The sequence below is a fragment of the Strix uralensis genome, chromosome 20, assembly GCF_047716275.1.
Source record: "Strix uralensis isolate ZFMK-TIS-50842 chromosome 20, bStrUra1, whole genome shotgun sequence".
Taxonomy (NCBI): Eukaryota; Metazoa; Chordata; class Aves; order Strigiformes; family Strigidae; genus Strix; species Strix uralensis.
In genome coordinates, this window is record NC_133991.1 from 8673466 (window position 1) to 8698794 (window position 25329).

General features: G+C 46.8%; 1 protein-coding gene across 1 annotated transcript; it reads right to left on the reverse strand.

Annotated features, from left to right (window-relative positions):
- Window positions 1–377: 377 nt before the first annotated feature.
- NUFIP2 (nuclear FMR1 interacting protein 2) lies at window positions 378–22601 on the reverse strand. The gene is made up of 4 exons (XM_074889787.1): window positions 22350–22601; window positions 17570–19279; window positions 10353–10385; window positions 378–9754 (listed from the first exon to the last, which is right to left on the reverse strand). The coding sequence occupies exons 1-4, from the start codon at window positions 22531–22533 to the stop codon at window positions 9702–9704; spliced, it is 1980 nt and encodes a 659-aa protein (XP_074745888.1). The 5' UTR covers window positions 22534–22601; the 3' UTR covers window positions 378–9701.
- Window positions 22602–25329: the final 2728 nt, after the last annotated feature.

Genomic DNA, 25329 nt, shown 5'->3' on the forward strand with positions numbered 1-25329 from the left:
ACCAGACTCTTCCCTGCTTATTTTAAGCCGACTGAAGCCCGGTGGGGTTCACACCGAGGCAGGTTCATCCCCTGACTGTTTTGCACACACAAACACAACAGCCAAACCCTCGGTCACCGCAGCTCGGCAGCCGCGGGGCTCCCTGCCCTCCCCTTCCCCTGTCACAATAAAGGACACCGTGCCCCCAGCCCCCCTGAGCCACGCCAGCACCAGGCACCCAGGGGACATGCAGCCACTTGCGCCGCGCTGCTCATGGGCTTCGTGGCCAGCATCGCCGGGCCCGAGGGACCCAAAGTCGAGTCGTCAGCCACGCAGCGTCCCCGGGGCCAAGGGATGCTCCCTGAGAGCGCAAAAAAGAAAGTCACGCTGACACCCACAAACTTTAAAATTTTTATTCAACAATTTACATCACTTATTGTCTGTCTTAACATATTCGATCTACACAAATTTCTTTTTTTTTTTTTCCTGATAAAATAATAAAATTTGGATAAATTTTGAAGACCTGTTGGTGCAGAATAAACAAAATTTCAGGTAACTTTTTTTTTTTTTTTTTTTAAACATTTAGTGTGAAGTATGACATCATTGGTAAAGATACATCATGCCATTACAGCTCATGGACATTACCTATCCTTACAGTCCGTGACATCACCCATACCAGCGCAAGGGGCTGCGCCAGACACAGCTACAGCAGGTATTACACTAACTCTTCTAGCCACCCTCTCACGACCGGGAAAACGCCTACGTTTCCAGCTGGGCACACAGAGTGCATTAACCTAACCAGAAATACCAGGGAGGGGAGAAGAAAAGAAAACAAAGACTACCTTTACCGATCCGTGTGGTCGCACACTACAACATCGACAACAAAGAGGGGCTGCCCCTCTCCGCAGGTCAGAGGTAATTCAGCTCCTGAGCAGGTAGAGCACAACCCCTCGCAGCGATTTTAATACACACCAGGAAACCGAACAAAATGAGAACTTATCGACGGGGTGGGGGGGCAGGAGAGGCGACGGCTCCGGCGGCTCCCGCCTGGAGGGGCCTCTCCCACCCCAGCTCGCAGTCGAAGCGCGCGGTTGTGTTTTGCACCGCCCTTAACACTGAAATATTCAGGGGAGGGGGGAGAGAGGGGCATCCGTCCCCCCAGTAAACAAGTTGAGGACCTCCAGAGGCTCGCAAGCCACTGAAGGTGTGTAAGTACACGTGTGATGGTAGATAGAAAAGCAGCCCTGTTCTGTATGAAAAAAAGCTGTCAAGTTAGTACAAATTTCTGCCATGGCGAAGGGAACACGAGGAGAAAGCTGTCAGGGTCCTTCTCTCATCACAAAATCCCGACTCTCCTGCACAAAGGCTCTGAGCTAAGCAACAAGTTTCCGAAGGTGGCACCTGCAACCCAATGCACCCAACTCCTGAAAACAAAACCAAAATAAAGCTCTCACCTCGGAGACCGGCGGGAGCCCACCCTTCACGCCGGTGGGCCGTGGACTACGGCCCCCGCAGCGGGGACAGCGAGGACGCCTGTCCATCCTGCCTCACAGTGGGAATACGCAACGGTAGGGTTTCTCATCGGTTAATTTTGTCATTAGAAGCCTCAAGTTTGCTCACGCCACCAGCCTGCAACGCAGCAGACTGAGCTCCATCCCCTCCTCAAAGCTGCTTCGCCGGGGGCCCAGACACACGCGCCCCGACCCCATCGGTGCCCGCATACCCGGCGGGACGCCGGTGGGTTCCATCAGAGAAAAAAAAGGGCACTCGTTCATCCAGCAGTACGAAGTGTATCTGAAACACAAGCCAGCACACCCCGCTCCCTCCAATTCAATTACTAAAGTAGGCTCTTTAAAATAAAAAAATAATATATATATTTATATAGCTATACAGAGAGATACAGAGAAAGCAAAGGAGAGAGATAGGCTACTAAAAAAATCAAGAAGCGCCAGTTTTCTGCTACAGCTGTCAGCAAAGAACTGTCACCTTACATCATACCCTCCGAGATGGTGAAGATAATGCAGGCAATGACAGCACAGGAATGCAAAAGAGGGCAGATAAGTCACTTCTGGTAATGAGACACAAATTAAACTTTCAAAACATGTGCATAGCTTTATTCATCTGCTTCAAACTAACCTTTTCACGGAGCTTCAGCGAAACCCGAGTGTGCAAAATGCATTTCTAAAAAATAATGCAAGCAAGCTTTCACATTTACAGTGGCAGAAGTACAGAAAGACTCGGACAGAAATCACACATTGGGGCGAGTGAGTCGGGAGAGAGATGAAGAAATAAGAATTGCACAGCTTCATATTCTGAGTCACTGACTGCAAACAAGCATTTCTATTTTGTTAACTTTAAGCAAGGCGTGTTTACTTCTCCTTTACAAAAAAACTGAAAAAACCCCACAGTAACAAGAACCACAACCTGGAAGGGAATAAATCCCCCGGGCAACGGGATCCCCGGTGCCACAGAGAGCCCTAACTCCAGAGCAAAGCCGGTTCCAGACCTTCACTTGTTTTGGCTTTGCTGGCAAAGCATGGCAATGCTTATTTTTGTCCGCAGGAGGAACAGCAAAGCAGCTTCTCTTTCTCTCCCCGCCAAAGTCACAGAAAACGGCTCGTGTTAGGAAAGGAAAGGTGCCACCCCACAGGACATCGTCCCCAGACTGTAAGACAGCCACTACGAAGGCTCGAGTCCAAGTCTCACGTCGATCCGAGGGGTCAGCGGGACAGTAACGAACCCTCGACTGTAGATGGGGCACAGTCATCGTGCTGCCCGCCGGGAGCCCGGCCGTCCCACGCCACATCCCAGCAGCTCACACAGCACTACAAACTCTCTTCAGAAAGACTAAGCACACACGCAAGGCACATTTAGTCAGATGTACACACACACGCATGTGTGTAGAAGAGCAAACGCTGGCCAAAAAAAAAAAAATTGATGCTGAAGAAACTAATCAAACAGGCTGAAAGTTCTGGCCTAGGGTGTTTATATACTATTTTCCAGGCAGTTGTAATCCCCAAGCGTTTTGCCTACATTACTTCAGACCTTCCTTACTCTTCCCTCACTTTACAGAGGTACTTTATTTTCCTAAAGGATCTATAAATAGTCAAGTAAATTCCCTTTTTTCCCCTCCAGTAAACTCCTCCTTCACAGCACGCATCCCCCCATGGTGGTCCAGGTGTGACCCATGAAGACAAGAGGTTCTAGACCGGCCCGTGCCCCGAGGCAGCACCTCGCTGCTCCCTAAGCTGTGGGCTTTCACGCCTCAGCCATCAGGTTTTGGCTGGGTAGATGGCCTGGCCTCGCTTTTTTCTTGGAAAAACGCGTCCGACTCCGGGCACCGGCCGCTCCCCAGCACCCGAGGGCAGCTGGAGAAGGAGCCTGTGACTCCACAACGCCGGGGGTGCGGGCAGGAAGGAGGCCATGCAATCTGTAATACTGCTGGTTAACTTCACATTGAGATAAAGCATGAAAAAGATCTTTCTGCAGAGATGAGCAATTTCCTTCCATAAATAGATTCAAATAGAAAACAAAAACATTAAAACCAGAGACAAGACAATAGTTGATTGAGATTTTTCTACCTTACAAATTACCCAGGCATCTTTCCCACACCACCAGCCATCGAGGAAGGAGAAGTTGAAAACCTCAGGGATTTGCACTACCCTTCCAATAGCAGCTTGAGAAAAGGAAGGAGAGGGGAAAAAAAAATAAAAATGCACAGTGTTCTCTCAAGTTAAGAGTTCTCCTTTGCTTGCGTTTGCATAGAAATTCCCGTAGGTCAGCACCAAAATCAGGTACACCAGTCTCCTACACCCCGGCTCCCCCAGTTCCTATGCTACCCGCAGAGTTAGTGGCTGTGTTACAGGAGGGTTCAGCTATCCGCAGAGGAACTATATGGTCATGTAAAAAAAAAAAGTGCATCACACATTCTTGATTTTCAGGGTTACTTATAGCAGCAGCAGCATTAATCCAAGACAATGAACAGTTGTAGATTCGTCCTTAAATGCAGCAACACTTAATGAAATGTCTTCAAGGAAGGTCATAAGAGGGTCCTTCTCAAAAGGATAAAATGAAAATTAGACTATTCAATATAGACAAAAAGGAGATAAAACAAAAATTAAAGACACAATCTTATTTACATTAAAAAAACATTCTTGTTAAAATATCTTTACACCACCTAAGCAAAAAAATACGTATTTTAAGAATAAAGCAGAAACTCCTAAAGCAGTATCCATTTTTGGAACCCTTATTTAGCACCTGAGGAAAGACTGTATGGAAAGCAGACAGGGTTTTTTTGTGGTTTTTTGTTTTTTAAGAAAACTGTAAGTTGTGTTTTTGCTAAACGTTCGTATGTTCGCAGTACACAAGTTTCATACCACAGAAAGAAATGAACTTTTTTTTTGTTTGTTTTCTTCTTTTTAAAGATACTCTACTGATTAATAAGGCTGTAGAAAAGGGATACTGCTATCTTACAAAATGGCTTTAGAGCTCTGGACACGTTATATGAAGCTTTCTGATTAACAGTCAAGATAAATACAGCTCAGCATTCCCTGGTGAAAGCACAGGTACAACTTTTGCTCCCGTCCCAGGACAGAGAGCAGCCCGACAGCCCCAGCAGCGTGTCCCCAAGTGTCTCGAGCCATGAACACAAGGCCACCGCGGAGCTCCCCTGTACCTCCCCAGACGTCCACGGCTTCGGCGTCGCGCTGCTGAGCGATGCCACTTTTGAGGATCTCGAGCAGGATACACGGAAGCCAGCCTTACCCTGTGGTGTAACACGTATTGTGCAAATGTCTAAAGCTCTGTAATCTCTGGAAGGCAGCGCGTCCGGCAGCGCAGACCGAGATCTTCTGCTCCTTCACACCAGCCACGGTTCCTGCTTCTCAACGGCTTGCGCCAGGGCTTTTTTGCATGGAAAAAACACTCTCGCGGTGGCCAAAGCTAGAATTACTCCGGCTTCTTTGGCTACTCTACCACGCTAGTGGCTCCTCCAGCCCCAGCCCTCCTCCTGCCTTGCGCACCGGTGTGAAAACGTGTAGCAGCTTTAAATTAGGCGTAGCCTTGTTCTCTCCCCTCCTGACCTCAACCATCTCCCTTGTAAACAGCCTCTGTAAGGAAAACAAATCACTATGGACGTACGCACAGAAAAATCTTCTAGGGACGAGACTCTTGAAAGCTTCGGACACCATAGCAACTTACTGAAAATGCTGAATCAAGAGCAAAAACTGAACGCACAGGAAAACTACCAGCAGTTGTGAAACACGTCTGTGAATGCCATCGCTCCCGGATGTCCCTGAGGTCACCCACCAACCACTTCTGGAAAGGATGTTATCGTGCTACGGTAACACTCTCTTGAAGGTGAAAAGCACTAATTATACATGCAACTGAGAGGACAACTTCCATCTCTTTTTTTCTCTTTTTCCTAGCAGGAAGCGATTTTCCTTTCGATTTAGCTAGCCCGTTCTCCCCGTCACCGCTCCCAGCTGCCGAATAGCTGGCATACTCGCAACCTAATGAGAATCGGGTTTTTTCCCACATATCAAAGAAGTTCACAGCAGCTACGAAAGGCAAACAGCGGGATTTACAGTTCAGAAAGGGCGATGGTTTGAAGTGGGTTAGCGACAGAATCCATGCCCTGGAGCAATCCACATTGTCAAAGAGACGAGAGATTTCTAACAACAAATACAGGTTTCACGGATGATCTTAAACCAAAACCAAACTCCAACCAAACCTTGAAAGCCATCACACTGCCAGTCCACCAGACCCGTGGAGTGGGAGGGAGCAGAGAGGCTGAAGGTCCCCAAACCACCATCACTGGAGACAGGAGCACGGAGCAGCTTTTAAATCATCTCTTGGGAGCCGAGCAAACACTCCCTGATCCACCAAAGAAAGCAGATTCCGTGCTGGATCTGGCTGGCGGTACGCACCCCGGTCTCTGTTACATGAGACCCTGTACGAGAAACACAGGACAGGACCTGCCAGCAGAGGAGGAGCTGTGGGGAGAGACCAGAGGAGAAAGGAGACAGCCCCTGCAGGAATCCTTACTCCAATAAATAGACAGCCTGGCAAGGGAACCAGAAGAAAGGGACTCATCGGACCCACAACGGGAATAGAAATGGGAGAGAAGCCTTAACCTGAATTAGTATCTTCATAGCTAATAAAAAAATAGGTCATGATCTCACCCTTAGTGCCACTTTCCGACACTACACATACATAAGGGTTTTTGTTTTAAAACGTACTTTACTCAGTGTAATGAAAACAATGGCACAAATAAATACACACTCGCTCTCCTTACACAAGTAAGATGCTCGCACACGCAGCGCCAGCTCCTCGCCCCCCGCACACACAGACACCCTCGGCTGCAGACCCGGGAGAGCAGGCTGCTGCACCCCTTCCCGGGCTGTATTTGGTTTATGCTACAGTACTAATACTCTGAGTCAAACAAAAACAAAACATGAGACTTATCAGTAACACCTTAGCATTATTTAAATGTGCTAAATTAGTCACAGCTCAATTTCAGGGTTTTTCTTTTTTTTTTTTTTTTTTTTTTGTAAGTTTACACAAAAATAATCAGAAAACAGATTAAATCTCAAGATATTTTTAATAAGTGCTCAGTAAAGAATTGTGTGAGGACTTCAGGAGGACTGCAGACAGTGACAGGGCAAGTTACACAACAGCACGAGGAAGTTTCTTCCATGGTCCTGCCTGGCTCTAGGCAATAGTCTATCCCAGAAATACTGCCCTGTGCCAGCAAGCCGGAGCTACAGGAGCTCAGAGAGAGGATTTCCTAACTGCTTAGCGCTGAGCACACGCCGTGGAGCTCATGGAGACAGACGGACAGACAGTTGAAGAGAGAATGGTCAGAAATACAGCAGAGAAGCTGCAGAGGGTGTTTCTGGATGGGTCCCGGGGGCAAGGGGCCCTGCGTAGCAAGGCAAAGCAGCAGGGACGAACATCGGGGGAAAAACCAACCCAACCCAGCACTTGAACTGTGTTTCAGCACTTCTTTTGCTATTTAGAAGAGAGACTGGACTAGGCCAAGATGAGCGTCCTCAAGTATTCAGCAAGACTCGGATCTTTCTAAAGGCGCAGTGTCAGACTCAGCACAGGTTATTGCTGTTCAGCTTCTGCATCGCGCCAGCCCCGAGAGCAGGGGGTACCAGGACAGCGCAGACCCCAGGTAAGCAAAACAGGGTTTGGTTTTGTCTTTTTTTTTTTTTTTTTTTTTTTTTTAATGGAACCCAGCCCTTAAGGCGACAAGTGACTACACAAGGCAAACAAATACACAGCAGAGCCTTAAAGCCAGTAAAACAAACTGGAAACCTTGCTATTAGCCTTCAACTTGTTGAAAATAATAACAATAAAAAAAAAAAAGGACATTTCTTCCACCTTAATTTTCCCAGTCCCACCATACAGTTTGTTCAACACTTTAAAGCTCAGGAATGCCCCAGCTCTTCCGCAGCAGAGCCGGAGGCGATTCTGACTTTTGGCAAGCAGTTGGGAGACTCAACAGAATTAAAAATAGGAACGTCGGAGGACTAGGTGTCGGGCACATCTGTAAACATGTTATACATCTGAAAGTTACACACACCTGTAAAGGTGGTACAGTTTATAGGTGAAACAGAACTATTTGCGACTGGCCAACCACACATTTCTGAACCTGGACTGATACAATACATGATTACTATATAGTATTACACTACAGTATCATACTATATAGTATTTTATACATAAAATGGAGTAGGCAATCCATAGTCAAACTTTTAAAACTAAGTGTGGCAGAAAGCTAGCAATCTTACAAAAGGTACAGAATTAAGTTTCATTGTCCCACCATGAATTGAAGCGTCTCATTCAGGAACAATCTTATTAAAAGAATAAAAACAATTAAAAAAAACGCATGCTACATACTCCTAGTTAACAAAAAAAAAAAAAAAGAAAGAAAAAATGTGGATAAATCTAAGCACAAGGGGTAGGCAAAATTTTGGGCTTATCTGCTTCCTGTAATGCCCCATAGGGTCCAGTCTAATTTTAGGAGACTCCAACTGCTGCTGCCCTTGATACCCAGACATACATGAGCCAGTAGTTGGCCACAAACACCCACGATGAGCATGGGGTATGTGTGGAGCTAGGGCAGGTCACAAAACCCATTTTTGCTTCATTCATTGCTTGCTCTTGCACTGGACCCTGTGAACTTTCCACCTTTTAAAAAAAACCCAGAAAAACTACCCAACCCCAAGATGATTTGGACGCGCTACACAAGCTGCAATGGGACAGAGCGGGTTACACAGCTGGGCCTGCAGTCTGCTCAGCCTTCGCTACCACTGCTAGGAAGCTTTTCTTTCCTTGGGATTTTTTTTTTTTTAAATTTTTAAATTATTATTTTCATTCCTAAGTCCTCCATTTTTGTAATAAAATATATTTTTATTAAGAGATAATTAGAAGCAGAGCCCGGAAATACACAGACTGCATTAAAATATAAAAAAAGCATTTCCAAGGGGCAGGTGCGGGAAGCCCAGCCATTGCCGTTCTATGGACAAATTGAAAAGGATTCAAATTTCCATTTTTTTTTTTCTTTCCTTTTTTTTTTTCTTTTTTTTTTTTCTTTTGAATTTTTTTTTTTTTTAAGAGAAAAAAATAATTCAAGAAGGGTGAAAGTTAGCAGAACTCAATTCCTCTTCAGTTTTCCAATGAAAATGGGAAAAATATCCGGCACATTTAGTGTTAGGAGACAGACAGAGCAAATATGAAGCACCTACAGTTGAAAGCAGAAGATACTTTTTTTTTTTTGCTCCCAGTAATACAATGGCATTAAACTGTGGGAACAGTGGGTTTTTTGTCGTTGTTGTTGTTTTTTTGGTTTTTTTGTTGTTTTTTTTTTTTCCCCCCCATATTAAATGCCTAAACAGATTGCTTATTTTTGCATGTTGTCTTTTAAAATGAAATAACTCTTCAGTTGCAATAGTCCAACGTGTAACTGGAGCCAGGTCAACTGTGTGACTTCACCATGCATCCTAGAACTGCAGTATTACCATCTTTCCCCCAGAAGAATGATGCTTTAAGACAATATCCCCAGCATAGGATTGCTGCTTTACTCCTGGCAAAACATGTGGATTAGAATTCTCTGGAAAAAAGAAACTCTGCAAACTTCAAGGCGTTTCTCCAGCATTCAATGGAAAACAAAACAGAAAAAAAAAAAAAAAAAACAAAAACCAAATAGGGCAGGTGGAAGGGAAAGGGGAGATGAAGGATGGTGAATCATCCTGATTTCCCTGTGATTAGTGTGTCACTACAGTCACAGAACAAGAAACAGAAACCTTGTCAAGTGGAAATGCCTCTCCAGTGGGTTGCTGTTGCCCATGTAGACGACAGCAGGAACTTTAGAACCGGGCTTGTAAATTGAGTCTGTATTTGTTAAATCACTTGCATTCACTCTTTAAACAAAAACAAAACAAAAAAACGAAAAAATCTATTCAGTACCGGAGATTAAATAATCACGTGTGTAGTCTCGTTGAAATAAATTTTCAGATTCCTTAAGAAGTCTAATTACTTTCAGTTGCCATTTTTAAATAACTATATATATATTTGTATATATTATCCTGGGATTCTAGTTATGGTTCCTCTGCTGCACTGAAGATTTAGAAGGAGCATAAAAGCCTTTTGTCCCCCACGAACAGCACAAATGCTGCAGAAAGGTTATAACAGGCAGTCTCGTCTTGCTACCTTCATTGATCCGGGCGATCCATGGCTTCATCGTAAGTGATTATCCTTTTGGGATCTGGAAAGAAAGCAAAATCCAAAGTTTTTGACAAGCTACTTTCAGGACCTGCGCCCGAGGACATTCACAATCGATCTCAAGGTACTACTCAGCTGTTAACAAACTCCTCCAGTGACACCACCTCCTGCAAGTGCCCTGGGGAGCCCTGGCTGACTCCAGCTCCCCACATCACACCCCTGGGCAGCAGCACACGCATCTCCACGTACCGCTCTTCCCACAAGCTAACACAGAATATCTTCACAGGTGAACAGCGGGGATACACCAGAATTTAAAACTTATTCTTGGGTGTGACACCAAACACCCAGAAATAGAAAGCAATTTGTATACACATAGGGAAGACTCATTAAATCTAATTTGACTCTGGTTTTATTGCTCTGTAGAGACTCTGCTTCTCTCAGAACACCCCACCATTACGGTAAAGCTTACTGTCCTGACTTAGCAATCTAAACCACAGATAAACCCAGACTACAAGCAGCAGACACTGAAGAACTAAACTCTGATATCTCCAGACACCAAGACAATCTACTCCCATCACCCATCCCAACAGACAGAGCAGGACAGAACAATTTGGTTTGTTTATTCTTTCCAACACCCTTACCTTGCTTCTGCAAATTCCAAACCGCTTCCATTTCTGTGGAGGCAAAACGAGAAGACCATCGTTATTATGTAGATTGATGCTGCCATTAGAGACAACTCCAAACATGCTTTAATTTTCCAAGAGTGACACGACACCACTGCAGTTGTGCTGAGGCTTTCAGACACAGCCAACCCCATCCAGCCCAGCAGCACAGCCCCAACCCAGCCCCCAGGATTGCACGAATTTGACGTGAATGATCCGGCAATAAAAGGCAGAGAGATGGCTCTAACGTGGTCTTAAGGGTCAGACGGCCAAACTGAGCATCAGAAATGTCACTGCCATTCTCTGCTCCTACAAAACACAATCTAACTTCAGGGTTTAGTCCGACTCCAACGCTGCTTCACACATTACAGCCTCAACAAGTAGCCTGGAGAGATTATTTTTATGAGTTGACGCTTAGCGTGTGTGAAATCAGAACCTCTGGACAAAGCGAGTTTCTCATGGTTCACAGCATGCATCTGCTGAAGCACACCATGCAAAGATTACTCTGCTAACATCACTGCAGAACTGCTGCCAACATATCATCCGAGAACAAGGTGTAATGCTCGAGACACCCGGCTGCCTGCTTGGCTTGCAGTTCTTTCTCCAGTTTACTTCTACAACACACTTGTGGGGTAAAGACAAAGAAACCCTCCCCAATTCTCACTGAAAGAACACATGCTTTTGTTTACTTAAGAAATAACAGCAAAGTTAAATGCTCTTTTCATTCATATTAAGAAACAGAACGCTCTTCCCTTTAAAATATCCCCCAAACTAAATCACATCTTTAGAGACCTATTCAAAATAACTACATTTAGCCACTACCACGCTGGAATTTTGTGAGCTAGAACATTTATAAAGACCCTGCACCCAAGTTTAAGAGACAAAATTATAGAAAAGGAGCACTTAGTAGGAACATAACCTGTAAGAACAATCTTTCAAGTCTGCCTTCTGCCAGGAAGGAGGGTGACAGGACCTTGGTAGGGGCTAGGAACAGAGAATGGCCATGGATTACTAAACCACACAGTATGTGCAGTAAAGCACAAAACAAGGCAATAAGTAAACTAACAGGCATGGGAAAGGAAGAAGAAAAAACCCCACAAAACTCATGGCCTCAGCACGATGTGTGCCAAGTGTCACCTCGATCAATCGCTTGCATGTTCGCGTCCCTTCTCCAAGCCTTCATCTGTCCTTTGTCCACTACAATCTGAGGCTCCCTGGGACAGGAAATTGCATGCAAATAAATATTGCCAGTCCTCTCTGCACAATTAAGTCTTTTGTAAGGAAGGCCCTGACAAAATTTTATGAGGTCTGTTATTTTTGCGTCACAATAATAACAGCAATACTATGCACTTTTATCAGGGGAACCCTAAGTGCTTTGGGAATAGTAACCAGCCTCTAACACCTCCAGGGATAGAAGCAACCTAACAAGGGACTACATCCTTCATCTGCCAGATGCAGATTCCCCAGAAGTAAAATGAACCAGCTACTAAAATTACCTCCAGCAGAGCTAGTTTTCCATTCAGTGAAGTTAGATGCATCATTTCCTAATGGCTAGAGAACATCACCTATTTTAACAGCTTTCCCCAAAGGCAGGGCACAGAAAACTACTCTCAAGTTGTTGGCTCCTCCACATCAGAGCAATGTTTGAGCATCAAATACAAGGCAGAGGCTGAATCACTGCCCGCTACTGTATCTCCATGCAAAAGACCATGCTTTCTTTTGCACTTCCATTTGGTCCCAACCTCACTGGACACCAAAAGAATGTGAATTGCCTGTTTTAAGATGTGCCTGACAATAAGATAGACAGTGAGATACTGTCAAACACACACCAAAAAACTTGTAGCTTGTCAAAATTCTGTTTAAGAAAAAAAAAAAAAAACAACTAACAAACCCACCCCCAAACTCCCCAACCTTTTCAGTCTTCAATCTTCCTTCTCCTTCTGAAAGAGGTAGGAGAGACGGTGGTGTAAATTGTCCTGTAAATCCCAAACACCTGGACACATTGGCTGGCAGATGCTCAGCCTGACAAAGCTACAAAACCAAAGATAATCGTCAAACTGGCTGCGATATCGACTGTTACTGAATATCATCTGCCATCAGAAGAGCAAGAGCAAGGTCCTCCCCTCTACCTGGCCAGCAGCACATGGATATGGGATAGCACAGGTTAAGCACATTTACCAACTGAAACAACTTAACAGAGGGAAAAAAAATATGTAAGTCTTGGGCTAACTGCAACACAAAACTAGGGAAAAGAGCCATTTTCCTTCAATACTTTCCACAGCCCTCTGGCTCATGGTTAGCTGAGGACCTGCCCAGGGCAGACAGCCCCAGCCACATCGAGTTCCAGGGAGAGGAACCACTTTTTCTGGGGACCATCACCAAAACAAAGGATCAGTGGAGAAAGGCTTTGATGTCAGGAACAGACTAAGGCACACACTGGTGAATTGCACTGAGATTCCTCATAGGTCAATAAACTTTACAGCAGGACTGGTACATAACCTTGGAGGGGAAAGAAGTCTTTCTGTGATAACTTGTTAAGACAGGCACTTTTACGCATTTTCCTTGCTAAGAGAGGCTGCCCCTGCAGAGAAGTGTCTGCACAATGCCACAGTACTAGTTCTTTGTTCTTTTAAATCTAACATATAAACTGACAATTGTCCCTATAATGAAGTGCTAAAAAAAAATAACGGGGGACCATCCTCCTCCGACTTTTCTGTTTTTATCTGCAAGGCACAATGGGGATTGCCCCTGAAACAAAGCAAAGACTAAAAATTCAGTGCTGAGGAGACTCACTTCTGTACAGAATACACTGTACTCATCCTGACAACTGGAAAAAGCAGAGTTGAAGGAGAATTAAATCAGCTTTTACCCCACAGCTCAGGCCCCACAAGACCATAAGCACCAGACTAAGATCTAACCCCTTCCCACCAAGGGGGATGGGAAACCAAGGCGCCTTTTTTTTTTTTTTTTCCCCCTCTCCTGAGGTAAAGGATGAAAATTGCTGAATTCACAGCTCTGCTATTTCTTGTGACCCAGTTCACCATTCCGGCGAATGCCACTCCTGGCTGGCCCACGCTGCCTTGCTCTATTTTCCATGCTGCTCTTCTGCTTCTTCACGCAAGCAGAGATGCTGGCGCGACTGAGATGCTGAGAAGGAACAAAGCAGCAGCACAGGCAGAAACTCAGGGGCAAGGCAGAAGAGGGAAACACTGCAGTTACTTCTCCACCTATGTGGTCTTTGCTACTGTGCAGTTGAACTGGAGACCTCAATTATTTGCTTTTTAGCTAAGGACAAGCAAACTACTGAGCTTCCCACCACAAATCTTGCCATACAGAGCCTGGTATTAGTGACAGACAGCCTGGCCTGGAAGACTGTAGCTGTCCAAACATAACAAAATTCTGCAAAGCGTTGACATTCCGATATGAAACATTTAATCCAGCTATCTTTAAAAGGAGCACTAAAGCAGTAAGATACTGATTTCGATAGAAGTAAACCTGAGATACACCCAGCCTCCTCTTTTGAAGGACCAAAAAAACCAGCGAGGACCAGTTTTACCTCAAAAAGATGAGGATTTTGGCAATGCCAAACTGAGGCAGAGGTTCAGTTCTAACCTAGATAGAGACAATGTCCCTAAGCGAGAGCATTACTCCTTCCTGGTCCTTCCAGTCTCCCATACTAAGCTACCCAACCAGACAGTAGTCCCACCAGTGCTCAACTAAATCAGATCTACCTTGCTAAATCAGGTATGTCACCCGTGAGTGTTTCAAGGCACGGTCACAAACACTGAGCGGCACGTGCTGTCAATGAAGGCAGCCACGTTGAAGGATCGTGTTTTACAGTCAAGTAGATCAGATGATCAAGGGAGTCTCTTTTGCCCTTTAAAAAGAAGAAGAAAAAAAAAGGCAAAAAGCAAGGCACAGAGCAGGGGCACAAAGGAAAGCAACACGAAAAGCATCCAAGAGAACAGGAGGGCGCATCGTCAGCCTTGCCAGCATGCTCCCAGTGCCCCGACTTCTGAGGAAAAAGCAACGTGAGCACACACAAATGAGCACAGCTTTCACCACCAGGACCTTGCTCTGCTCTGCAGCCACCCAGCCCCACGGCCCAGCACAGCCTCGCCAGCACACACAGTGCTGCGGTGGTTTAAACAGGATTACTGTACCAGAGCCGGCCCGCCCTGTGCCTTACCTCCTCCATCCATCCTTTCCCAGGGAAGCTGTGAAGCAATTACAATCTATAATGCCCCTTGCAGTCTCTGGGCAAATCACGCACAGGAAAGCCTGGTTTGCTGGAACAAAGCTCCTGAGCAAGCTGGAGGCTTTCCCATAGTCTATTTACAGTCCAAGATGAGGAACCACATAACCTGATCACAGCTACAGACACAGTGCAAAAGAGGGTGCAAGCTTACAACAAACAGGTCAAAGCACTGCAACCACTCACACTAGTGCCCATTCCTCACTGCAACACTCAGAGCTTCACCCTTGCACCATGGGAATGCACCAGGACCCCACCAGTGCTCCACGCTCACCCCTGTCCTTGCCCTGCAATCGTTTCTCTTTGTGTCCATAACCCCAGAGGCAGGGCAGATTTGAGGATCAAACTATGCTCAAAAGCAAACAGATCAATCTGAAGAGGGAGAAGTTCACCTTTCTCGCAAAATCAAAACCAAACAATCTGAGGATCCAACTGCCCGGGACACCCCAACACCAGCCCAGGCAAACCCGCACGCTCTCCCCAAGCAGGAAGGAGGGGAAGGCAGCTGGTGAAAAATAAGCTAGTGAAATCTTTCCTTTCCTACTGCAGAGAAACTGGTTGGCTAGGAGTAGGACCTCAGGAAAACAGCCCAAGATAAACTGAGAGAATGGTGTGGGAATTAACCACTGCGCTGCTGTCCTGCAAACACACCCTGGCAGCTCCATTTTCTAGACGTTTCACAGCACGCTGTGCCACAGGAGCTCACCCGCAGGGCTCTGGCTGCAGGATCATGGCCATGAAGAAAGGACACACAGAGACACACACATTGGGTTCCTCCCAATACCCCTAAAGCCAACTCACCCCGATGGACTTGAACACACAGAGAAATGCAACACCCACCACCATCACAGAAAACATACGAAGACCTGGACTGATCTCCTGCTTTGTAAACCAGCAACAGCATCTGAAGACTAAGTAGCAGAAAGACAAGCTCAAGCTGTGTTGGAGCACCCCTATCACTGCATTAATGACAACACTGATCAGAAACATCCATCATCTTTTACCCCTAAGTAACACCTTGAAGTTGGCAGATACAGCTTGAAAAATGAACTGGCACAGAGGAGCAGTGGGGCAGGAACCGTTTCCCCAGGGCATCACAGGGGTGCTTGCTTTGGATGCTCAGAGCAAGAGCATTCACATGCAGAAGCAGGGAAAGAGCAGAAAACAGTATTTTAAAAAGAGTGCTTTAGGTGTCCATTCTTGCCATTGAATGTAATTAACTCTTGTGTTTAGAAGAGCTAAACGCAGCCAGACTTCGAAGTTAACACCTCTTTAAGAGGGCAGGGGAAGGGAGTGTTCTTTATTTTCCTGTTGTTACAATTGTTATACTGGGGTCTGTCTTTCACACAGCTAGTGAGAAAGGGAGAGCTGATGGGTCTTGCTGCAGCTGTACAGAATTGCTTTTCTACAAGAAAGTTCAGGCTGACAAAACCATAAAGAGACAAACTTAAGTGTTGGGAAAATTTGCAAAGTTAAGCATTGCCTAGGACTTCCCTTCTACACCATACCACGCCTTCTGGTACCCCCATTTTCTGATGGGAAACTGGGATTTAGGCTGCAGGCAGACACAAAAAACGAGAACAGAGAAAGCCTGCTTTAATACTGAATAGACTGAGCAGAGGATAGAGGACCCAGATAAAATAAATTGACGAACGCTGTTCTCAAGAATACTAGAGCTTAAGATGTTAACATCGTGAGAGTGAGATGACCTGGAAGAAATATTTGGAGTTAGTATTTTTAAATGACTGGACTTGCTATTACTGAAGGATGGCATCTAAGTTTCTGTATGCTATACAGAGAGTTTATGAACAAGTAATTTAAGAACTCTGCAAAAACACAGCAAATTCACCAATGCCAACCAAATAGTTTGCAAGACATAATCTACATATGTATGTGGAACAGTAAACAAATGGATGATCACCTTTTTCTCTTCAGGGTAGGGGGGTGCAGGGAGAAGGAAGGGGGGGGACGAATCAAAAAGGAACTGCCTCTGTGTGAGTAACACAAGTAACACCGTGCCAAAAGGGAACACGCAATCAGGCTCCTGTTAACGCCAAGCCAAGACCAAAAGCCAAGAACTGCCACAAGACCTCAGAGCTTCTGGGGCTGAGGCTAAAGCAGAAAGCAAGCCATCCCACAGGCTTCCTTCTCTTCATTCCCAGTTTAAAGCCTCTGTATCATGTTTGAGTCATTTCAGTCTCAAAAAAAAAAAAAAAAAAGAAATTCAGGAAAAAAAAGGAGCTGGACTACAAAGGACTCCATGAAAGCAGTAAAATCATCTGAAAGCTTTGGCCTACAAAGACAACAAGAGAATTCAATCTACAGCTCAGAGAAGAGTTGATAAGCAAAGATTTGTCTTGCTGTTGCCATAATACTCAAGAAGGGCAGGGGGAAAAGTGTGTGTGTGTGTGGTTTGCTTAAAAAAATAAATCAAATCACACCATGAAAAGCCACGGGAATAATTTTTTTCTTCCTTCAAAGTCATTTGATTTCATTGCCTGATCTGCCCAGGGGAGAAGCTGCAACACTTTGGTGGTAGAGGTGTGAGTGCAGACTATGAAGCCTTTTCGGCGACAAGAGTATCACCTGGTAAAGCTGGAACAGAGCAGGTGAACCGACACATTTTAACTCCTTCCAGCTTAGGAGGACCTACTCATTCCATAGGAATTAAAATGTAAAACACACTAGCTAAGTATCATCCCCATCAACATCACTTACACATGTCCGCAGGAATAGGGAAACAAATACCTCTTAACATTAATTAAACAGCCGTTTGAATAATTTTCCTAAACCCTTATTGCCGTTAGAGATATGCAAGCAAAAAGCTCATTTTTAGAACAATCAGAATTGCTGTAAGGAATATATCATGTTAGAATACTGCACTTAAAAAAAAAATTAAAAAGAGAAGAGAATGCCCTTAGGCAGCAAGTTAAGCCATTACCTTTAGTGTGATATATAACAGCAGCCCTCAGGTCAAAAGAACCCCAGCTATCTTTCCTTTCTAGGCCTCTCTGGTACCTCTGTTCTTTGGCGGAGGCTAGCAAATTGTTCGTAGGAGAGGCCAGAGGATTCTCTATTTCATAGTCTTTTGAAAGAAACACTAAAGCACCTTGGCTACCGGTGTCTGCCTTTTGTAGGTCACCTGTGTGATGCGACTCCAAAGCTAAGACACCACCCTCAACAGCAGTCCCAGGCTTAAGAATAGCACTAAGAATTTGAGGGCTAGTCCGTTTATCCAGCTCATAAGCCTTAGGAAACACAGGTTGTTCAGTTCCTGAGGGAATGATTTCAGCACACTGTGAAACCAAAGTGGCAGGATATTCCCCTTGAAATGTCACTTCCATTAACTGATTATCTGCAGATTTCCCCACAACAGTTTCAGGTCCAGCGCTGGGCTCGTTTATGAAAGACAAGCCCCACTGATTCTGGAAGATATCTCCCAGGTTCTGCTGATTTGTCTGCGATGGGAAATCGACTTGCGCTGTACCCAGAAGCACAGTTTGCATATTCGAAGGGTAGATAAAAAGGCTAGATTTCTTTTGTTCGAGAGCTGTTGAAGTTGTACTCATGTCCTGGGGTACTGACTCAGAGGAGGTTGATGGTACAGTACTAGCAGCAGTCGAGAGCAGTGGCTGGGTCCCTGGAGAATACACACTTCCATCAGTCCCTGCTAGAATTGGCCCGTTCGAGAAGCTAGCAGAAGTAACAGATTTCATAGCAGACATGGGGACTTGGGACAGACGACTTGATGTTTGGGCCTGAGTTTCCCCGGCAGATGACGAAGATGACGAAGACGATGTGGATGGGGTTTGAGCTGCTTTGTTGAGGTTTTCTTTAACTTTACTTGCATAACTTATTTTGGGAACAATTTTAGCACTGCTATTGTCCACTGGAAAAACCGGGGGTGGTTTAAACAAGGTCCATGAGTCCTCTTTAGATGTAGCCGACGATGCATGCTTCCCTTTGGGCCGGTCATCAAACTTCTTGCTGCTAATCCCAGGTTTGGCATCAGAGTTTTTTCGCTGTACGTCCCCAAGCCCAGGCTTCCCTCGGCCTGCTCCACCAGCCCCAGCCTCGTATTTCCAAACAGGCTTAGTATTTTCAATTCGGTTCCCCTTTTGTTCACTATAATCAGGCTTGAAACTCTCAAGTTCCTGTTTTAAGGTGGGTGCACTGACCTCCTGTTGCATTATTTTGTCCTGTACTAGATTCAGGTTCTCACAACCCTTGGCACTGTTGCGCCTGCCTTTCCGTTTCTTAAGCGTAGTATATCCACTCTCGGAGCCACTACCATCGTTATCGGCCCCTTTGCCTACGTAGCCATTCGTGATATAGCTAGAATTATTGGTTACTACACCGTTTGGAATAGACACTCCCTCTGGCTTGTCTGAGGACTGGCTTTCTCTAAGTTTATTTTCGTAGGACTTCTCATTCTTTTTGTCCATGCTATTTTTCTGAATGAAGTTCTTGGTTTTGATTCCAGCTTTCCCCAAAGCACTGGCCTTCACAGTCTGCTTTGGGGTCACGTTAGTGTCTACGAGCTGCTGGCTGCCATTGGGTACCCTGGATCCTGGGGTGGTGGTTTCATCAGAGCACAGGCCCTTTAATGACACTTCTCTTTCTCCTGCGTTACCATTTAGCTCTCCGTAGCCTAGAAGAAAGCCAAAACCAAGAAAAGGCAAGAATTAGAATGTGAAATGTTAAACTTCTGATTGCAGAAAGCTGTAATCAGCCCCAAACATATCCAGTTTCCTCAAGCAGACATTTTAAAATAGTAAAATGTCTAGTCTCTGATGTACAAAAGCATATGCTTATTTGCTGGAAACCACGCCAAGAAGGGTTAAGCAGAAAGTACCAGCAGCTACTGACTCCTGCATACAACTGGGTGACATATAGACTGTAAAACAAAGCAAAGGTATATACAGATACTATGTAAGGAAAATACGCTGTACTGAAGATCACCGGCAAGCTGGAGAGCTATTTCATCAGCTACTATTTCCAGGTCACAAAGGAAAAAAATTAATTCCCAGGATGCTTCAAGACACAGGGATCCGCTGCCTTTGCTGCAAGATTTGTTGAAGTTCAGAATCCGTACTGTGAACTAGGGCCAACTCCTACCATCTCCATCAGCTCCCAGGCCAGCAACACCAGCAGCCCTCCTTCCCACCCTCCTCCCAAACACCATCTCTAGTAAAGGGGACAAAAAAGAAAAAAGAAAAGCACCATCTTCCAAAAGGACATGTGCAAGTCCAGTTGGAAGGTGGAGGGAAGAAAGGGTGACCACATCTCCTCACTTCAAGATAGCAACCAACACCTCCCTACACGAGCTCTTTAGCATTGAAAAGGTGATAAAACTGGGAAGAAATGCATCCCTGCAAGCACCCTTCCACCGCTACCAGCAACTGGTCTCCTGCTCACTGAGAAACTTTGGTATTTCAGAGTCCCTGAGAGACCCGGTACTAGCTTGAGACCCAAGAAATAAAATACTTGCTGAGGGCTCCAACTCATCCAACCCTGAGACTATGCTGTACACTCAGCTTTCCTTTTTGCTTCTGAAGTTCCGTTTCTAGGCCTTACGACTCTGAAGTGAATCTGGAGAGTGCAATTCAAGTGGAGCTGGAAGCCCAGGACAGTCCAGGCTGAACTAACCACCACACCTTCCTCTTTTTTTTTTTTTCTTTTTCCTTTTTTCCCTTTTTAAAAATCTCTGGCCAGAGACCTATTGCTTTTTAAGGATCTTGGCTACAATGCCCCAAGAGAAGCCTTGAAGCCCCCTGAGAGATGGAAGAGCATGCTGTACCCAGCTCAACAAATACACTCCAGCTGTGGACTGAGCAGAGGGGACTCCCTCTTACTGCACCCGCTCCTCCTCTGACTCATCCATCCTTTCCCGACGGTGGGAAGCCTTACGTCCCCCGCAACGACCGACCCACCTAAGGCTTCATCTGCAGCCATGGTGGTGTGGTCAGCACGGTGCACCGAGTGCCCCAAGAACGAGAGCGGGCAAAACTCCAGCTTGAAAAAGGCTGGTTTTGCTGTTGCCGATGTTGTTACAATTAACTGCTGTACTGAAAAACATTGCTACCCTCACATCCTGGAGCCTCAGATGTCTGGCAGATGTAACTGCTCAAGTTCTGTGCAAGTCGGGAACACAGGAATCCTTGTAGGAATCTTTACAGAAATTCCACAACTGAGTTTGCCGAGAGGGATCAAAAAGGATTTAACTACGCACAAGTATCTGTAAGCACCACAGCTCCCACTATAACGTTCAAATACACTGTTAAGAATATTAACCATAAATACTCCATCCCAGAGAAAATCAATAGGATGGGATTCTCAGCTGAGTCAAGGACTAAAAATTAAGTATTTCAGAATAACGTGCAGAGGAAGACAACGTGCTATAGCTGACCTTGTATGACTCAAGACTTCTGACACCACTTGTTAATGAAACAAAACAATACGAGTGGTCATAAGACCATTGCAGATGAGGAGCAAAAGAATAAAATGAAGAACAAAATCCATTTCAGTAAGTCAGTGTGTCAGCAGTTTCTAGTTCCAATTTTCAAGTATTCACAACTCGGCTGCCTGAGTTTTCTCCAAATCAACATTTGGCACAGCTGGCTCTGGCCTGGACACAAAGGTGCGGCAACCAAAATTTAGGGAAGGGGGGAAAAAAAAAAAAAAGGATGTGAAGACGAATAGGTGAGGAGTATTGGGCAACCTCACAAATTGGAAAGGGAGGGGTGTCAGAGTAAATGCGTATTAAAACCCCGGGCACACTGCAAACAGTGAAATGACTACTCAACTTATTTTTGCTCAGTAACTTATTTTAGCGTGTGCCTGACCTGGTCCCTCCCTACCCCCGCTCCGGAGGCTGGGCAGGGGGCACCGCGCCTGGCTCTGGGGCACTCCCAGCCCCGCTCCCGATGCCAGCCAGGTCCCTCCCCACCTCCCGCCTGATTATGTAAATGAAAATTTCAAGGGGAAAAAAAAAAAAAAATAAAAAACGTACACGGGATTCTGGCCGTTCTTGTAATCGCGCACTTAGAACCCACACAAACCTCCAAATGAGATTTTTTTTTTACGCCACAGCAGCCGGGCAGCCCCCCAGCAGGGAGATGGGGGCTCCGACCCTGCTCGGGAGCAGCCGCCCCCCCGCCCTCCCCAGCCGGGGCCGCCCGGCCACCGCCTCTGCGGCGCTGCCGCCCGGCCGGCGCGCCGGTACGGCACAGCCCCTCTCCCGCCCGGCCCCGGCCCCGGCGCCCCCCGGCTACGGGGAAGAGGCGGCCGAAAGCCGCCAGGCCCCACCAGGCCGCGCCGCCTCGCCGCTCCCGCCGGCGGGGCCGGGCCGGGCCCCTCCGCCTTATCTGACTCATTGATTTTTACGCTCATCAATTTTTAACCAGCACCTCGCCCCTCATCGCCCCCCCACCCACACACCACCGCCCTCACCACCCCCCCACCCCGGCTCGGCGCGGCCTGGGCGGGGGGCGGCCCAGCCCCACGTGCCCGGCGGGCGGTGGCGGTGCCGGCGGGCCCCGCTGCTCCCGCAGCCGCGCCGGCCCCAACATGGCGGACAGGAAGCGGCCCCAGCGCGGCGGAGAAGCTTCCAGCCGGGCCGGGGGAGGAGGAGGAGGAGAAGGAGGAGGAGGAGGAGGAGGAGGGCCCCGCCGCCGCCGCCCCGCGAAGGTCACAGGCCCCGGTCCGCCGCCCGCCCCGACCTGTTCTCCGTTTCGGCGCGTCCTGGTGCTGCGGGCCGCCGTGCTTGTGGTCGTGTCGGAGCGGCGGCTTGGGCTGGGCTCGGCCGTCGGCCGGCGGCAGGTAGGCGCTCTGCGGGTGGTGGTGGTGGTGGTGGCCGTAGTAGTAATAATGGTGGTGATGGTGGTGGTGGGGCTGCTCCTCCATGGGGGGCGGCTGACCGGGGAAGGGAAAGGGGGGGGGGCCGGCTTGGGGCGCTCGCTGCTGGGCCGTGCGGCTCCGGCGCTGGGACGCGGCTGGCGCGGGGGAGGCGACGGAACTGGCAGCGCCCGCCCTGCAATCAGCGAGCCGCGCCGCCGCGACCGCCCCCCGCCCCGCCCCGGCGGAAAAGGAAGCGCCGGGCGAGGCGGGGAGAGCGCCGGGGCGGCCATCGCGGTGGCCACCGCGATGGCCGCCCCGGCGCTCTCCCCGCCTCGCCGCTGTCCCCGCACCGGGGTGTGAAAGTAGAGGGGGAAGCACCGGCAACCACCGGGAGTAGCTCGGGAAGGCGATGCGGTGAGCTGCCGGGGCCCCGCTCTGCTCCCGGGCTCCTCCCGGCAGCGGCGCAACCCGGGCGGGGTCTCCCCCACAGCTCCGCGAGTGTCCGGTACCGGCTCCGATAAGGGAAAAACCGGTTCTAATAAATACTCTTGGCTCGCTTCTAAGCGCTCCGCTGGGGATTTTGACTGATGCTTAACACAAAAAAAAAAATAAAATCACAGGTTGTTGGGAAGCCCAAGGAATACAACTAGAAACCTGTAACAGATTTGATACCGCTTTAGACCTCTGATAATCCCCGCTGGAGCACGTTCAGGGGGGCGTTTGGCAACTAAATAACCTGAACTCCCTTCTCCACCGCAGGAGGAAAGGGCCAGCGAGACTTTCCCCTCCCGTTGCCCCTCCTCAGCACCAAGGCAGAGCAGGAACAGACCCCAGGGCTCTCCCCGGGCCACCCAGGTGCGCTGAGACCGAGGGGTTCGATCGGAGCAGTGAGGAACCGAGCCAGGAGATAACGAGGGGGGGTAGGAAAAGCGCCGAGAGAAGGGCGGGGAGACCCGAATTGACACATACAGGCTGGAGTCAGAGTCCTGCTCCCAGGTATTCCCTATTCCGGTGTGATTAATTACCTCCAAATACAGCATGCACCACAGCAAGCAGGGAGGAAGAGGGACAAAAGAAAATGTGATCACATAATTAAAGACTCTAATAATTAATGTGCACAAAAAGAATAAACAGGCTGCATAGTCAATCTTAAAAATAGTACTTTCTCGCTTCTCAGGGCTTGCACTTGCAGCTTTAATGCCCTGCTATATTTTTTTACTATTTTATTAAAATAAAATTAATAAAGTTCCCCTCTCCAGAAAGCCCTACCTGACTTTGGCTCTGTTCTGCTGGGCACTGTACAAAAGACAGGGCCCTCACCCAGAGATTTTACAGTTCCCAAGTTTTATTTCAACAGAACATAGTTGAAAGTTTATGCCTCCAGCACAGCTTCCCGCTCCACCCTCCTCTTTAATACATGGGGGGTAAAACTCTTCCTATCAGAAATACCAACTTCTACATCAATATAGAGGTTTGTTTTTTTTTTTTTCAAGATTTGAGGTACCTGAAATATCATGAGTTCTGTGCCAAACAGGCCCCGCAGTTTACATTTCTTTCAGCACAATGCAAAGCAATTTAAAATGCAGTGAAACCATTTAAGCAAGGGACTATGAACTTTGGGCTTTACCCATGCTCTCAGGAATAACGGTCCTTTCAAATGCTGACTCACAGAGTGACCTCACATTGCTTAGGAGATGAGTTTGAAATCACAGTTGACATTTTATTGGTGGCTTGGAAGAATTTATTTTTAATATAGGGAACCAGCTTGAAGACATACACTTCAAAAGACTCTGAAGAAAGCAAACAATTATGGACAAATCAGCTCTGCACGTACGTACACCAGAAATCTAAATACAGAGGGCAGGGGGTTGTCTCTTCATGAAAGACAAAAGCAACTATTTTACTAGTTACAAGTGTCAGGTTGTCAGTATTGTATCAGCTAAAGCTTGCAAAAACAGATTTAAAAAAAAAAAAATCCAAAATAATAGAGTCTGGGGCCCACTGTCTTCAGTAACACCCCTGGCAAGGGAAGCGCAGGCGTCCCGCCCCACGCTGCGGGTAACTGCAGGGGTGCAAGGTGGGTCTAGGGATGCGCTTTAAAGGTCCCACAAGTGCCAGCACACAGCGCTGCACGGCGGCCTGCTGTCTCCTACTGCCATGCTGGGACATGTCGTCTTCAGAACCTACACTTCCTATTAATCCCATCGGTAGCCAAACGTTGCACCAGCTCCACCGTGTATGAATATTCAGCAGTTGTTCAGGATGTGTTCTCGGTGGGAAAGGGAAATCGGAGATTTCCGAGCCTCCTCATCCGCAGCAGTTTTCCTTCTTACTGCTCTTTGAGGTTTGCAAGCCTGCAGCATCTCATGTAAAGGTAATTTTCATTGGAATTCCACACCCAGTCCCAAGTATTCCCACATCCAGGCACAAAGTTGGGCACAGCCAGCATAATTTCTAACTCAGTGATTTATTCAAAGCTTTATTTTATAAAGCTTTGAAGTAGATGGCTTTTCAGAGAACCTGCCATTTAAAGCTGCAAAATGAAGGCGACAAGGGATGAATCAACTGCTACAGAAATCATGAGAAAGTTTTCCTGGAGAGTCTGACCCGAGATGAGTTTTGAATTCATATGAAAATGCAGTTAAACTGAGAAGCTATTCTAGTGATTTTCTAAGAACAAATAATTTCCTTTCAAAGGCAATCCTCTTTAAGACACGACATTTAATTTCCATTAAGTGTTTTTGGGTAGGTTAAAACTGAAACTATAAAACTAATCCATGAAAAGAAAAATGCTGGCTTTGTAATATTTCTTGTGTCTGTCTCCTGTTTAAAGCTCAAAATTGGGAAACATCAAGGTTACCA